Source organism: Rhincodon typus, unplaced genomic scaffold, assembly GCF_021869965.1.
Source record: "Rhincodon typus isolate 14 unplaced genomic scaffold, sRhiTyp1.1 hic_rhity00001954, whole genome shotgun sequence".
Lineage (NCBI taxonomy): Eukaryota > Metazoa > Chordata > Chondrichthyes > Orectolobiformes > Rhincodontidae > Rhincodon > Rhincodon typus.
This window is the reverse complement of record NW_025967592.1, coordinates 1,681-19,328: the sequence shown is the minus strand read 5'-3', so window position 1 is coordinate 19,328 and position 17,648 is coordinate 1,681. Positions and strand designations below refer to the sequence as shown.

The 17,648-nt window shown below is 42.6% G+C and overlaps 1 protein-coding gene across 1 annotated transcript in view; it reads right to left on the bottom strand.

Moving 5' to 3' along the window:
• Positions 1–16,609, bottom strand: part of LOC109915941 (pyruvate dehydrogenase (acetyl-transferring) kinase isozyme 2, mitochondrial-like) — a 21,409-nt gene extending 4,800 nt beyond the window's left edge. The window contains exons 1-2 of the mRNA XM_048592870.1: positions 16,422–16,609; positions 8,157–8,298 (exon numbers count right to left, since the gene is read on the bottom strand). Coding sequence (XP_048448827.1) covers positions 8,157–8,298; positions 16,422–16,593 — 314 coding nt within the window. The 5' untranslated portion in view covers positions 16,594–16,609. The remainder of the gene's footprint in view (positions 1–8,156; positions 8,299–16,421) is intronic.
• Positions 16,610–17,648: the final 1,039 nt, after the last annotated feature.

Sequence of the window (17,648 nt, the reverse complement as noted above, 5' to 3'; positions counted from 1 at the left end):
AAGAGAGAAGAGGGGGGAGAAAGAGAGACGGGTGAAAAGAGATGGGGTAAGACAGAGAGGGGAGAGTAAAGAGAAGGGGAGGGAGTAAAGACAGAAGGGAGAATAAAGAAGGGGAGGTAGGGAGGAAGAGCGGGGGGGCAAAAGACAGGATGGTTAGCAGGAAGCAAAAGAAAAGAAAGGAAGAGAGATAAAAAGGAGGGGAGAGAAGAGAGAGGAACAGAGAGGAGAGGCTCTAAGAGAAAGGGGGAATAAGAGAAAGGAGGGGAAAGAGAGAGGGAAGAGAGTGAGAAGAGCGGGTGAGAGAGAGAGGACAGGTAATAGAGAGGGGAAAAGTAGCAGGAGGAGAAAGAGAAAGGAGGAGATAGGGTAAAAAGCTGGGCGGGGGGGCAGTGATGGTAGACGAAAAGAGCAGATGAGAAGGGTTGAGAGAGGGGGAAATCAATGAAGAGAGGGGGAGAGAGAAGAGGGGGATTAAGGAGAACAGAAAGGGGAGGGGAAGAGAAAAGAGAGAGCAGGCGGGAAAGAGAGAGGATGAGGAAATGAAAGAGGAAGGGGAAGAGAAAGAGGAACTGGAAGAGAAATAGGGGGAGGGGAGAGTGGAAGAGGAAGGGAGTGGAGAGGAGGAGGAGAGAGGAGGGAAGAAGAAGACAGGAGGAGAGGGAAGGAAGGAGAGGATGGGCGAGGGAGAGGGTAGTGCAGAGAAAAGAGAGGCAGGGGAGGGCAACGGAAAGGGGCAGAGGGGTGGGAAGAGGTAACAAAGGAAAGGGAAGCACAGATGAAAGAGGGGAGAGGGAAAAAGGGGGAGAAAGAATGAGGGGAAGAGAGAGCTGAAAGGAAGGGGGCAAGAGAGAGGAGGGGGAAAGAGAGAGGAGAGGGGAAAACGAAAGAGGAGGGTAATGAGAGAGAGGGGGCATGGGGGTGGAGAAGAGAGAAGGGTGGGGAAAGAGAGTCTCAAGCTGTCGACAGTGCTTTAAAGTTTGCAGACTCTACAGCAATACCATAAAGTTTAAGCTACAGAAGGCTAAAATCTCATTCACTCACTCATGAGGTTTAACCATCTAAATTTTAAATCTAAAAGCATCTAAAATTTAAGCACAATAACATTGTTTTTAAAATGTTATACCCAGTATCATGTTCTTGTCAGAAGGTTGAAACATTTTGTTATTTTCCCACTAAGTTCAACATCAAAAGAATGAAGAATTATGCACAATCTAGCAGGCTACACATTAGTTTTATCTCTTTTTATATTTTTCAATATTTTGTGTAGCTGCTGAGGTCAAACTTTGCTTTAGTACAAGATTAATACATTTTTGAGTGATCTATAGATATCAACTGAAACATTTAATTTTACTTTAAAATTTTATTAACTGTAGAACAAAGAATAAAGAACAATACAGCACAGGAACAACTTTGGCCCACCAAACCTGTGCCAACATATGATGCTTTCTGAACAAAAAATAATCTTTACCTCTATGTGTTCGATATCCCTTTATTCACTGCCTATTCATGCATCTGTCAAGCTATTCATGCTATTGTATCTGCTCCTACCGTCTCCTCTGGCAGCGCATTCCAGGCACTTACCACCTCTGCGTAAAACATCTACCCCTCACATCTCTTCTAAACTTTCCCCCTTTCACCTTAAACCTATGTCCCCTAGTAATTGGCATTTCTACCCTGGGAAAAAGATTCCAACTATCCATGCCTCTAATAATTTTGTTAACTTCTATCAAGTTGGCCCTCAGCCTCCAATGTTCAAGTGAAAACAAAACAGGTTTATTCAATCTCTCCTCATAGCTAATACCCTCCAAACCAGGTAACATCCTGGTAAACCGTTTTAGTACCCTCTCCAAAGCTGCGACATCCTTCTGGTGGTGTTGCAACCAGAACTGTACACAATATTCCAAATGTGGCCAACCCAAAATTCTATATCGCTACACGACTTGCCAAATTTTATTCTCTATGCTCCAACTGATGAAGGCAAGCATGCCATATAACTTCTTGACTTGTGTTGTCACTTTCAGGGAACTGTGGACCTGTACACCTGCATCTCTCTGTATGTTAATGCTTCTAAGGGTTCTGTCATTTACTGTATACTTCCGTCCTGTATTAGACCTTTCAAAATGCATCACCTTGCACTTGTCTGGATTAAATTCCATCTGCCACTTGTCTGCCCAAATCTCCTGCCTATCTATATCCTGCTTTATCCTCTAGCAATCCTCCTCACTATCCACAACTCCCCTAATCTTTGTGCTATCCGCAAACTTACAAATTAGACCATCTACATTCCCCTCCAAATCATTTACAAACAACAGTGGTCCCTGCGGAACGCCACTGGTCACAGATCTCCAGTCAGAAAAACACCCTTCCATCGCTACTCTCTGTCTTCTATAACCAAGCCAGTTCTATATCCAGCTTATCAGCTCATTGTGGATCCAATGTGACTTCACCTTCTGTATCAGCCTGCCATGAGGTATCTTGTCAAAGACCTTGCTAAAGTCCATGCAGACAACATCCATTACCCTGCCATCATCAATCATCTTTGTCACTTCCTCAACAAACTCAATCAAGTTTGTGAGACATTATCTCTTCTGCACGAAGCCATGTTGCCTATTGCTAACAAGTCCATATTTTTCAAACGTTAGTAAATCCTGTCCCTAAGAATCTTCTCCAATAATTTTCCAACCACTGACATAAGGCTCACCGGCCTGTAATTTCCTGAATTAATTCTGCTGCCCTTTTTAAACAAAGGAACAACTTTGGGTATTCTCCAGTCCTCTGGGACATCTCCTGTGATTAAAGAGGATACAAAGATCTCATTCAAAGCTTCAGCAATTTCCTCCCTCACCTCAGTATTCTAGGATAGATCTCATCAGGTCCTGGGGGCTTGTCTACCTTAATACTTTTAAAAACACCCAACACCTGCTCCAATATCAACATATCTCTCTCTAGACTCACCTTCCACCATGTCCTTCTCCTTTGTGAATACTGATGAAAAGTATTCGTTAAGGACCTCACCCACCTCCTCCAGTTCCACGCATATATTCCCTCCTTTGTCCTTTCCCTAGTTACCCTCTTCCTCCTTATATACATATAAAATGCCCTGGGATTTTCTTTAATCCTGTTTGCGAAGGACATATCATGGCCCCTTTTAGCCATCCTTAAGTCCTAGTTTAAATACTTTCCTGCTTTCTTTATATTCTTCGAGGGATTGGTCTTCGGTTTCGTCAACCTAACATATTCCTCCTTTTTCTTTTTAACTAAGCTCACAACTTCTTTTGTTATCCAAAGTTCCCGAATTTTGCCATCCTTATCCTTAATTTTCACAGGAACATGCTAGTCCTGAACTCTAATCAACTGACTTTTAAGAGATTCCCGCATGACAAATATGGATTTAGCCTCAAACGGCTGCCTCCAATCTACATTCCCAAGTTCCTGTCTAATGTTGCTGTAGTTAACCTTTGCCCAATTTCATACTTTCATCCAAAGACTACTCTTATCCTTAACTATAAGTAACTTAAAACTTACAGAACTATGATTACTATTCCCAAAATGCTCCCCCACTGAAACTTCAATCACCTGGCTGGGCTCATTCCCCAATACCAGGTCTAGTATGGTCCCTTCCCTGGTTCACCATTACATATTGCTTCAAGAAAGCTTCATAGATGCAACTAACAAAATCCAACCTCCCCCAGCCATCCAACCCCCTGGCATTGAGGGAGTCCTATGCAACTTATGGAAATTAAAACCACCCTCCACAACAACCATGTTGCTTTTACATTTATCCATAATCTGTCCACATATCTGTTCCTTTATCTTCCCACTGGCTGTTGGGAGGCCTATAGTACAATCCCATCAAAGTGATTCTATTTATGAGATCTACCCATATAGCTTCATTGGATGAGCCCTCCACAGTGTTCCCCCTCAGTACAACTGTGATATTCTCCATAATCGGTAACACACCTCTCCCACCTCTTTTACATTTTCTATCACGCTTGAAACATCTAAATCCCAGAACCTTAAGCTGCCAGTCTTGTCACTGTCTCAACCAAGCCTCTGTAATAGCTACAACATCATAGTAGTATGTACTAATCCAAGCTCCGAGTTCATCTGCCTGACCTGTCATACTCCTTGCATTAAAACAAATACACTTCAGACCATTAGTATTGCCGTGTTCAGTAACCTCTCCCTATCTGTTCTTCCTCTTAACCTTATTGGCCTTAGTCTCTAACTCCTTCCCATTCATTTCAATTGCTGACTTACTGCTCTAGTTCCCACTCTCTGCCACACTAGTTTAAACCCTCCCGACTGATACTAGCAAACCTCTCCATCAGGATATGGGTACCCCTCCAGTTTAAGTGCAACCTGCCCCTCCTGTTGAGGTCCTCGATGTCCTGGCAGACATCCCAATGATCCACATATCTGAAGCCCTCTCTCTTACACCAGCTCTTTAGCCACATATTTAACTGAACCATCTTCCTATTCCTAGCCTCACTGGCACGTGGTACCGGGAACAATCCCAAGATTACAATGCCAGATATTTTGCTTTTCAACATGCGACCTGACTCCCTGAACCCCCTTTGCAGGACCTCATCACTCTTCCTGCCTATGTAGTTAGCACCAATATATACTGGCTGCTCGCCCTCCCTTTTGAGAATGCCCCTCACCTGCTGAGAGACATCCTTAACCATGGCACCAAGGAGGCAACATACCATCATGGAGTTTCTTTTGCGGCCACAGAACTGCCTATCTGTGCCCCTGATGATGGAGTCCCCTATTACTACTGCACTTTGACCCTCCTTGCTGTACAATAGAGCCAGCTGTGGTAACACCGCTTTGGCTACTGCTGTCGCCATCCCGTGACAGGCAAATGCTCCCAACAGTATCCAAAACAGTATGCTTATTAGTGAGGAGAAAAGTCACAGGGGGCCCTTGCACCGTCTGCCTACCCCTTCTAACGGTCACCCATCTATCTGTCTGAAACTTGGTGTGACCACTTCTGTAAAACACCTGCATATAATGCTTTCCACCTCCGGCATGCTCCAGTCGATCCATAGGGTCTGACAGGAGCTGAAATTGGACACTCTTCCTGTAGATGTAGTCATCAGGGACATTTAAACTGTGTCTGATTTCCCACATTCAGGAGATGCATACTGCCCCACTGACTGCCATTTTCACCCTCTAGTGACAACTTAATTAAAAATAAATTTCTATTAAATTAATTTACAGCTAACTAAATGACCTCTAGTGTTAAATTCTCTTAAAAATACTGAATACACTATTCTTAAACAACAGTCTAGGTACGACTCTAAATCCAAGTACTGTACTACTCTACTCTACCAGTAGCCTAAATCCCAAAACTCTAAAATCGTGTGGATGTGAACAATGTCTTTTTAAAAACTGGGGACTGAAATGAGAAAGAACTTTTATTTACAATGTGTTTTGGCAAGGGTACTGTAACTTTTTAAAAAGAAGTAACCTGATACCCATAGCAATCATTATAAACAACTGTTAGAAGTAGAAATTGAAGTTGCATCGTAGACGATTTGGAGCCAAGGGTGGTGTATTGACGCAGTTTTTGTTGGCAATGAGTAGTTGATTTGTCTGTGGACTAGTAACCAGTAATCAATGACAGGGACCTTGTTGACTTTCGACGACTGTGTCAATAGCTTTCAGGTAACTTAACAGCTTGCAGCTGGGAACAAGTTGCAGAGTGAGAGATGTGTTCAGTTCTTTCCTTGCTCAGGAGCAATTATTCTGTTCTCTGCAGTCAAAGCTCAGGGCAAACCTGAAGAAAACAAGTTTATTTTTCCTGTACAGTTGTTGTTAGCTGTGACTTCTGACTGATAAGTCAAAGGCTTTTTTTAACAATAAATGAGGCACCTTGTGTTTCTTACCAGTCAGTGGAAGCAATCAGACACAACCAAAACACAATTGAAGTGTTGGCCAGCAGAGGGTCATAAGAATGATCTCAAGAACAGTACGCGAGAACAAAAGCTATTAAACTGTCTTTCTAGTTTATTTCCCCTCTGTCCATAATCTATTTTACCCTGTTTGTATGTGTGCACGCAAGGGGACGTTTATAAAGGGATAACAGTTTCACTTGTAAGTATTATGTAATTGATGTATATACAACTTTTTACCTGTAGCTAGAGCCTAATTACTTACAATAAATAGTGATTCTGTCGTAGTGCAGAAATTTGGCCCATCTGTTGTATCAATCAATGTACAACAGTCAGGTAAGTTGGGCAACTTTACATACCTTTTAAAATCTTTAACTTTTGTGACAACAGTGAATCATATGTTTCCTGCACTTTACTTGTCAATTTACTTTGCAATGTTGAGTCCTCTTTTGCCTAATTCACTTGCCAAGTCATTTTCTTAAATGACATGAAGAATGCCTACTTTATTTAAAGATGGATGCAAATACTTCACCTTTGTATTTCGCATTTCTGTGATGTGCCCTCCCATCATTGAGGATGGGGATACTTGTAGACATCCTGTTGTTATTTAATTGTTCACCACCATTCATGATTGGATATGGTAGGAGCGCAGAATTTTGTCTGAACTGTTGGTTATGGGATTGCATATAACTGTCAATTGTGTGCTACCTCCACTGCTTGGCATGCAAATAGTCCTGCATTGTAGCATCACTGGTTAATGTAAAATTTTTAGGTATGTTTAATGCTACTCCAGGCATGGCATCCTGTACTGTTTATTGTAGTAGGGTTGATCTCCCAGCCTGATGGTAAGGGAAAAATGGAGGCTGTAAGGTTACAGACTGTGCTTGAATACACTTTTGCTGATGCTGATGCTGATGGCCTACACATCTCATGAATGACCTGTCCCAGTTTAGCATGGTGATAGTGTTACACAACACAATGGAAGTTATCCTCAATATAAGAACAGATCATGTCTCTGGAAAGATAGTACCATGCTCACTCCAACTGATACTGTCATGGCCAGACACATCTGCAAGAAGCAGATTGGTGAAGAAAAGTCGAACTAGCTTTTTCCTTCTTGATAGTTCCCTCTCCACCTGGTGCAGACCCAGTCAAGTAACTATGCTCTTTTGGACTCAACCAGCTCAGTCAGTAATAGTACTAAAAATTACTCTTGATAATGGACATTGAAGTCTTTCACTCAGGGTACATTCTATGCCTTTGCCACAATCCATACTTCCTCCAAGTGCTGTTCAACATGAAATAAGACTGATTCATCAGCCAAGGGAAAGCAGTGGGTGGTAATCAGCAAGAGGTTTCCTTGCCTATGTTTAACATGACATCATGAAACTTCATGAGGTGAGATTCAGTTTTAAGGACTTCTAGTGTTTTTCCTTCACGACTGTGTACCTCTGTGCTGCCATCTCTGCTGTGTTTGTCTTACCGAAAGGGTATGAAAAAACCAAGGGTGGTGATGGTATTGCCTGGCATCTATAAGATATAATTTTGTGAGTATGACTGTGGCAGACCATTGCAGGAGAAATCTCTGGGACAATTCTCCCAATTTTGGCATAAATTCCCTGTTGTTGGGTCGAGAGGGCTATTGCTATTATTGCTTTCTAATTGGAAACTGGGAGGTCCATCTGGTTCATTCCTTTCTTTAGTCCTTATAGAGGTTTGATACAATTAAGTGAATTGTTAGGCCATTTCAGAAAGCAATTAAGAGTTACCTACATCTCTATTGGTCTAGAGCCACATGTAAGCCAAATCAGGTAAGGACAGCACATTTCCTTAGAGAACCAGTTGGATTAGGTTAGGTCTACATTCCAGATATTTACTGAATTCAAAGTTTACCATCTGGGATTTGAGCCAGTTTCCTGGATTACTAGTCCAGTGACATCTCCACTATACAACCACCTCTCCTGAAAAATTAACATGCTTTAAGGAACCAAACAAAGTATAAGAAGCATTCACAAAAGCAGAAATAACTAGAAAAACTCAGCAGGTCTGGCAGCATCTGTGAAGAGAAAACCGAGTTCACATTTCACTTCCAGTGGCCCTTTCTTCAGATCTTAAGAAGCACACTGCTGATCAATGTCAACTCTATCCACAAAACAATGTCACTCAAATTCACTCTCTGAGTAGCACACAATAATCTAAACATAAAGTTAAATAAAAACATTTTGCTATACTTCACCTATTTTTCTCAACACTCACCAACTTTGAACAGTTTGAACAGATGGAGTTCCTAGCAAATTATCTGGAAGTAGGCTGATTTCCTTCATGATATTCGAAAGCCGTACTGGAAGTTCTTGTCGTAGAAATATGAAGGAGGTCTTTTCACAACCGTTTCTGGTACCTAAGGTAAAAGTAATATTCAAGTCTTCAGCAAAAGTGTTTTGATCAAGATTATTGTATAGATTGTCATTTGAACAAGTTATGCCTTCAGTTACAAGATTCGCAAGGGAAAATTGAAAAGTCCAATATAAAATACTCTAAATTTTTACAAGATGGTGGTCTACCAAGCATTCTTAATTTAATCATATTGGAGCATGATAACCCTATTTTATCAGGCATACAATGATGTCCAAAACAAAATACAGGTGGTGAGGAGGCAATGACTTGATGGAATTGTCACTGGATTAATAATCTAGAACCCAGGTAATGTTCTGGGGTCTTGGGTTCAAATCCCACCAAGGCAGATGGTACAATTAGAATTCTAAAGAAATCTGAAAGTAAAATCTAATGATAACCATGAAACCACTGTCAATTGTCATAATGCCCTTTAGGGAAGGAAACTGCCATCTTTACCTGATCTGGCCTCCATGTGACTTCAGACCAACAGTAATGTGGTTGTCTTCACCACCATCTGAAATGGCCTAGCAAGCCATTCAGGTCGAATCTGACCTCTTAAAAAGTATTCAAGAAAAAATAGGTGAAACCAGATAGATCATCTGGCAACAACTAAGGCGTCAACTGAAGTACTGGAGACAACAATGACAAACACGATGATTCAAAGTCCTCTTGACTAACATCTGGGGGCTTATGCCAAAATTGGGATAAGCCAAAATTGGGAGATCCGTCTCAAGCAACAGCCTGACATAGGCATACTATTGGAATCATAACTTAATGGGTAAGTCACTGGATAGACCCAGCAAAGGTGGGACAGTAATACAGAGACAGGAAGAAGTTGCCCTCAGAGTCTTTAACACGGACCCCAGGTCCCATGACATCAGGTCAAGCATGGGCAAGGAAACCTTCTGCTGATCACCATGTGCCACTCTACCTCAGCTGATGAATCAGTTGCCCTTCATGTTGAACAGCACTTGAAGGAGCGTGGGCGAGTGACAAGGGCACAGAAAGTACGCTGGAGTACTCGAGAGTTGCTCAACTTCACCACTACTGACTGAGCTGGTCAAGCCCTAAAGGACAGATCTCCTAGACTGGGTCTGCAACAGGTGGTGAGGTCACCAAGAAAGTGAAAAACACACTTGTCTTCATCCTTACCAATCTTCCAGCCACAGACATATCTGTCCATGACTGTATCGGCAAGATTGACCACCATACACAGTTCTTTGGAGACAAAGTCATGTTGTCAAATTGAGAATACTCTCGATCGCGTTTTTGAGTCATAGAGCCATACAGCAAGGAAGTAGACCCTTCCATTCAACTCGTCCACACCAAACAAGTTTCCCAAACTAAACTAGTCCCACTTGCCTGAATTTTGCCCATATCCCTCTAAACCTTTCCTATTGATGTACCTGTCCAAATGTCTTTTAAACGTTGTAACTGTACCTGCATCTACCACTTTCTCTGGAAGTTCATTCCACATATGAACCACCATCTGTGTGAAAACATTGCCCCTCAGGTCTCGTAAACCATTCTCCTCTCAACATAAGTATATCCTCCCTAGTTTTGAACCCCCCACCCTAATCATGTATTACACAATAAGTTGCTAGTGCTTATTTGGCAATATATCACTGCCTATACTCTTCCTTCTCAATAGATCCAACTCAAAGTATCGAAGGCTTATTAGGATTTTCCTGACCTCTTCCCGTAGCATTAGTGAAAATCCTGGGGTTCCATTGATTTCCCAAAGGAGTTGCAGCAGGGAACTGGGAGAGTCTTTAGAGAAATCCCAGGTAAATGTTTGCAAGGAGGAAAAGTCATATCTGCAAACTTCAAAGTGCCAGAACCAGTAACTTCTTGCCTCAGCACAATTCCACAAATTATGCACCTCTCCCTCTTCTGCACAGTTATCTCTCAGCCCCAGACCTAGTGCTGTTTCTCCACCCTCCCTTCTTATCATCTGATCACACTGATACATTTTAAGTTGCTACCTTAGTTACAGGCTGATCATTCAGCGCACCAGTGAATGTGCTACACTGGTGAAGTTGACATTTTTCGGATGAGATGATGAGATGAAACCTTACCTGCTGTCTCAGACACACATAAAAGATCTCATGCTAATATTTGAATAACAGCAAGAAAGTTGTCACCATATTCTAGCTGTTCCTCAACCAAAACAAACAAAACTGATCATTTATCTACTCTGTGTCAATCCATGACACAAAATGGCCTCCGTGTTGTGTGGCTCTATCACCATGCTAAATGGAATGGACTTCAAACTGATCGACTATCTCAAGACCAGGCATCCATGAGGCACTGTTAGCCACCAACAGCTGCAGAATTGTACTCCAACACAATCTGCAACCTCATGGTCCAGCACATCCCCTACTTAACCGCTACCATCAAGCCAGGAGATCAACCCTAGTTCATGAAATGGGCAGAAGGACATGACAGGAGCAGCACCAGGCATACCTAAAAATGAGGTGACAACCAGATAAAGCTACAAAACTGGACTACTTGCGTGACAAACAGCATAAGCAGCAAGTGATAGGGAGATCTAAGCAATTCTACAGCCAAGGGATCAGATCTAAACTCTGCAGTCCTGCTACTTCCAGTCGTGAATGGTGTGGGTACTTAAACAACTCACTGGAACCCATCCTCAATATGGAGGAGTCCAGCACATCAGTGCAAAAGAAAATAGTAAGGCATTTGTAACAATCTTAAGTCAGAAGTATCAAGTGGATACCTTCTCCAGAGGTCACCAACATCATGGATGTCAAGCTTCAGCCAATTCAATTCACTCCAGACGATATCAAGAAATGGCTAGAAGCAATTGATACTGCAAAGGCTATGGGCGCCTACAGCATCCTGGCAATAGGACTGAAGAGGTGTGCTCTAGAATTTACCATGCCGCCAACCAAATTGTTCCAGTACAGTTACAACACTGGCATCTACCTGACAATGTGGAAAATTGCCCAGGTATGTCCTGTACACAAAGGCCAGAACAAATCTAATTACAGCCAAAGGTAACATACTGCAGATGTAGATATCTGAAATAAACACAGAGAATGCTTCTGAAACTCAGCAATCTGGCAACATCTGTGGAGAGAGAAACAGGGTTAATGTTTTGAGTATGGTAATCTCTTGTTCAGAACTACTGAGTTTCTCCAGCACTCTCTGTGCTTGTTCCAAATACGTCTACTTTCGATCGTCAGTAAAGTGACGGAAGGTGACATCAACAGTGCTATCAAGCAGCGCTTGCTTAACAATAACCTGCTCAGTGACACTCAGTTTAGTTTCCACCAGGGTCACTCAGTTCCTGACCTGATCACAGCCTTAGTTCTAACATAAACAAAAAAAAACTGAATTCCAGAGGTGTGGTGAGAGTGACTGTCCATGACATCAAGGCCACAACTGATCAAATGTGGCATCATGAAGTCCTAGTAATGGGAATCAAAGGGATAACTCTCTGCTGGTTGGAGTCATATCTGGCATAAAGGAAGATGGTTGTGGTTGAAGGCCAGTTATTCTAGCTTAGGAATTTCTGCAGAATTTCCTCAGGTCAGTATTCTAGCCCCATACATCTTCAGTTGTGATGTCAAAGACCTTCCCATCATTATAATTGGGGTGTTCACTAATATTGCATAATGTTCAGCACCATTCAGGACCCCACAGATACTATAGCAATCCATAACCAAATGCAGCAAGGCCTGGAAAACATCCAGATTTGAGATGACAATTGGCAAGTAATTGTTATGCAAGTGCCAGGCAATAATCGGTAGAGAGAATCTAACCATTGCCCCTTGACATTCAATGGCATTACCAGCACTGATTTCCTCCATTCTTGACTTCTTGCATCATACCAGTGACCAGAAACTAAACCAGACTAGCCATGTAATTACTATGGCTACAAAAGCATGGCAAAGGCTAGGAATCCTGCAGAAAATACTCAATGTCTGACTCCCCAAAGGCTTCTCGCCACTTACTAGGCCACATTAGAAATGTGATAGAATATTATTGACTTGCCTGGATGAACGTAGCTCCAATAACACTGAAGAATCTAGGACAAAATATCATGATTGTTTGTACCATCTACGAGATACACTCCAGAAATTCACCGTCGCTCCTTAGACAGCACCACCTAAACCTACAACCATGACCATCAAGAAGAACAAATTAGGAAGTGCATGTTTATTGTCATATGTACTCAAGTACAGGGATACAGGAGTACGGTAAAAATCTACAAAGTCGCCACTCATGGTGCCATCTTAGGTACATGGTACCTATGTACAAAATCTCAGATACAAGTACAAAAGTAAAGAAATAAGTTAAAGGGAGATACATGGGAACACCACTACTTGTAAGTATCCCTCTAAGCCACTCACCATTCTGACTTAGAAATATATGTCTGGTTCTCAGTGTCACTGAGCCAAAATTGTGAAACTCCCTGCCTAATGATATTGTAGCTCTACCTAAATGAAATAGACTGAAGCAGTTCAAGATGGCAGCTCAACACCACCTTCTCAAGACCATTGAGAGATGTGCAATAAATGTTGGCCCATCAGTGACACACACATCCCATGAACATTTTTTTTTTAGAAAGTTAAGTATGCATCTAAATAATGGTACAAATAAAATCTCCCCCATGAAGAAGACCATCTACATTAGACTTATTTAATAAATGAAACAGTCTGAGCACTTTCCAGCTGATATATGATCAGCATAGTTAAAGATCCCATTAGTAATCTCACAGATTTGTAAATATTTAACAAAACAAAAATCCGTTCTTGCCTTCTGCTTCTATTAAAATATAACCTTCAGGGCTTTTTATGATTTTTAAAAATGATATGTTTTAAGTAAACAACTGCTTCACTTCAAAATAACTTTGAAATATTGCCTGAACTAGATTTTTTAAGGTATCAAGCTAGAAAATGATCATGTTTACTTGACGCAGACAGTAACCAGATAAAAACTGAAAGAACTGCGGGTGCTGTAAATCAGAAAGAAAAACAGAAATTGCTGGAAAAGCTGAGCAGGTCTGGCAGCATCTATGGAGAGAAATCAGAGTTAACATTTCAGGTCCAGTGACCCTTCCTCAGATCTGATGGTAGCTAGGAAAATGTCAGTTTGTATACAGAAGATAGGGTGGGAGGAGGGAGTAAGGAGTAAACAATTGGCGGGGATAGAGCCCAAAGAGAGAGAAAAGAACAGCTAGACAGATAAAGGAGAGGATAACGATCTGGCTAGGAGGGTGAATAGCTATTAACGGGGACTGTTACCGGCTAACAATGAGTTATGTGTAATAGCAGACCATGTGATAACTGCTCCTATGATGCTGCTTGGCCTGCTGTGTTCATCCAGCTCTGCACCTTGTTGTATGTGATAACAAGGCCTGGTGTGTGAGAGTTGAGGTAAGGACATGGGAGAGCTCAAGCCCTAAAGTTGTTGAACTTGATGTAGAGTCCAGAAGGCTGCAGGGTCCCCAAGTGGAAAAATGAGGTGCTATTATTCCAGCTTGCGCTGAGCTTTGCTGGAGCACTGCAGCGAGCCTGAGACAGAGATGTTAGCCAATGAACAGGGTGGTATGTTGAAGTGGCAGGCAACTGGAAGCTCAGGGTCTTTTTTGCTGACATTTTGTTTCTATTTTCGTAGTAACCCGATAAGATAGTTTAGAAATAGACATATCATTCCTTAACAATTCTTAACACTGTGGCATCAAATATAACAATACAAACATGTACTGCCTGTAAAGCTTGGCAGCAACTTTTGGTGAGCACAGAGTTCAGCTAAATATGGAACCTGTCACAGACAAGAATACAAAGAACCCAAAGTTGCATGTCACTTTGCAAAAGAACTGTAGATCATACCAAGGTCAGCATGTAAACATGAACAATGTAATCCATATTTCTGTTACAATAAACAGCTTATTTTGTATACAACAGTGTCTTAGGACATTTTCAAACATGTCCATATACTGCAAAAGAAACTCTAGCCTGCTGTCAATTTCATGGGCATTGGCTGCTGCTGTGTAGCCTCAGTTGAGCTGCTAAGGTACTGCTACAGCAGCATGCTCAAAAATGGGGCTAATTGCGTTTTTGAAAATACCTTCACTAGCTGCTAGCCATTGCCAGATGGATAGGCATTGCCATTGATTCTGTTTGTATTATGATATTTGGCAATGGCAATGGCCTTTCTTGTGTAAATTTTATATTGTGCTATTTTGTCAAAATTAATTCATCAGGCTGTAATTAAAACATATTCAAAAGCTTGGAAGAACCATGAAATTTAGAAACAGTAGCAATGACAAAAACCAAAGTATCAACTACCGAAACACTCAAAATTCAATAAACAAAGCAATGAATGAAGTCTGGAGGCAAGTTTTCATAATTGTTAAATAAAAACTGAAAGAACTGCGGGTGCTGTAAATCAGGAACAAAAACAGAAGTTGCTGGAAAAGCTCAGCAGGTCTGGCAGTATCTGTGAAGAAAAGAATCAGAATTAACGTTTCAGGCCATGAATTGTTACTGGATTAGTTCTTGTTGCTGGACAAAATTTTCTTCTTAAAACAGTAGGGTTAACATTTCTAACAGGCAAGCGAAACAATCATATATCACAGGGAAAGAAATATGATGGAGAGAAAGAAACATACGGTGGAGAGATTCACCAAGGGCCTACTGGGGAGAGGGGAGGTTATTGGGTACAGGAACACCCCAACTTGGGATCCGACACTGCAGAGGGAAGGGCAGATGCTGGATACTGGAACATGTGTGAAGATATGGGTGCAGAATGTATTAATCTCTGGAGATGCGTGCAGCCGAAAGACACAGGGGCATCTAAATATAGAGATGAGCAGTTGCGGATCCTGGGACTCACAGCACCCTCCCAAGAGATGGGTAGTTAAAAACTGCACATGTTCTAAATTAGATTGACAGATGTAGTAACCTCACATCTGAAGGGTGGGAATAGACTGGGGTTCTCCTCATAGTGAGTAGCAGGAATGAATATGAAATTCACACAGTGTGGAACAGGTTCGGGGCACACAGAACTTCTTCAAAAGAGGTGAAATAGTGTATTTTCCACTATTCAGCCATACCTTTCCCCAAGGAAATGAGGAATTTGGAACATTGTGAGCAGTTTTGGGCCCTGTATCTAAAGAAGAATGTGCTGACCTTAGAGGAGGTCTAGAGGATGTTTACAAGAATTACCCTGGGTGGAAGGCCTTGTCATATGAGGAGTGGTTCAGAACCCTGGATCCCATACTCAATGGGGTTTGGACGAATGACAGGGGAAACTGACTGAAACTTACAGGATGCTGAGCAGGCTGGATAGAGTGGGCATGGAGAAGGTGTTTCCACTAGTAGGTCAGACTAGGACCCGAGGTCACAGCCTCAGAGTGAAGGGACAGCCATTTAGAACAGAGATGAGCAGGAATTTCTTCAGGCAGAGTGTGGTTAATCTGTGGAATTTGCTGCAGAGAGGGCTGTGGACGCCAGGTACTTGAGTGCACTTAAGACAGAGATATATATGCCCTTAGTTGGTAGGGGAATTAAGGTTCACAGGGAGAAAGTGGGAGAATGGGTTAAGAACTATTATCAGCCATGATGGAATGGTGGAGCAGACTTAATGGGCCAAATAGCCTAATTCTGTTCCTATGTCTTTTGAGGAGGATCACACCAGTAGACAGTTGCGCAGATTGGTGCCTAGGATTCCCAAATCTGTGGGGAGAGGGAAAAACACAAGGGATAGAAAAATGGGGATCACAGGAGATGGGACAGTGCTGGGTGTGGGGATCCCCGGAAAGGACAGAGTACAGGGTCTGAAGATCCCGGGGGATGAGGAAGGAGTACAGGGTCTGGAGATCCCGAGATTTGAGGAGGGAGTACAGGGTCTGGAGATCCTGGGGTTTAAAGAGGCAGTACAGGGTCTGGAGATCCCGGGGGATGAGGAGGGAGGACAGGGTCTGGAGATCCCGGGGGATGAGGAGGGAGGACAGGGCCTGGAATGTCGGGTGGGTGCTCGGACTCACCCAGACGCAGGGCCAGGTTACCCTCATTCCGGGAAGTGGAGTAAATGCAGGAGATGGAGAATGGACCTTCCAGCGCTTCGCACGTCGGACTCCAGCTTCTCTCTTACCGAAGTCCAGGAATTGTTTCATAGAGAGCGGCGATGGCGAGAACTTCGAGAAATGCTCCAGCTGTCTGGGAGCAGCATCCGGATCCGGGGTGGGGGTGGGGGTGAGGGCCGGGGTGGGGGTGAGGGTGGGGGCTGAACCCCGGCCCTTCAGGAGCCATCGGAGGATCTTCATCGCGAGCCCGAGCCCGGAGCCAAAAGCCACTCTGACTGACATTGCTCACAGCGAACCACCACTTGGTGCTGGGAATCTATGTATTTCTATTGGTCAGATTTTGACAGATGGGCGGGACAATTACCTTGGTTGCGCGGTTCGGTTGCTGCTTCAGCCAATCACAATTGCCGTAGTTCGTACTGTTTTTACCGTTGGCCATTCACCCCGTAAACATAGAGTCACGTGATAACAAGAGGGACTCGAAGCCGCCTTTGAAGAAAAGTCACCGCATTTTATAAATTAACACGGCTCTCTTTTCGCAAATGCTGCCGGATCCCGCTGGGTTCCTCCAGCAATTTCCGTTTTTGTTCAGATTTCCAGCATCCGCAGTTCTTTGTTTTATCTTTTTCTTGTTTTCTGTGCAGGAAGAGGCCATTGGTCCTCAATGCCATTTTATAATTAGTGAAACTATGGCAACTCGTGATAACTGATAAGACCAACATCAAGTAAATAAACAATCATCCGATGAACGCTTCTGATAAAATAATTAACCTATCAGCACCATTTTAGAAATATATGAAAGGTTGCTGATGCTATTGTTAGTAAGTATTCATATGGACTTACTGTACACATTAGGCTCGTAAACAAAATTGAAGCCTCCTACGATGAAAGGGGCAATAAGCTGAAAGAGGTCCCCTTCCCCACATTTGAAGGGGAAGGCAATGGCCTAGTGGTATTATCACTGGACTGTTAATCCAGAGACTGAGGAAATGTCCTGGGGACTTGGGTTTGAATCCTGCCACGGCAGATGGTGGAATTGGAATTCAATAAATATCTGGAATTAAGATTCTAATGATGACTGTGAATCAATTGTCAGGAAAAACCCATCTGGTTCACAAATGTCCTTTAGAGAAGGATGTGGAGGTGCCAGTGTTGGACTAGGGTGGACAAGATCAGAAATCACATGACACCAGGTTATAGTCCAACAGGTTTGTTTGAAAACACAAGCTTTCAGAGCCTCAGTCCTCCTTCAGGTGTTAATGAGAGAGGTAGTATCAGATATGGAATTTATAAGT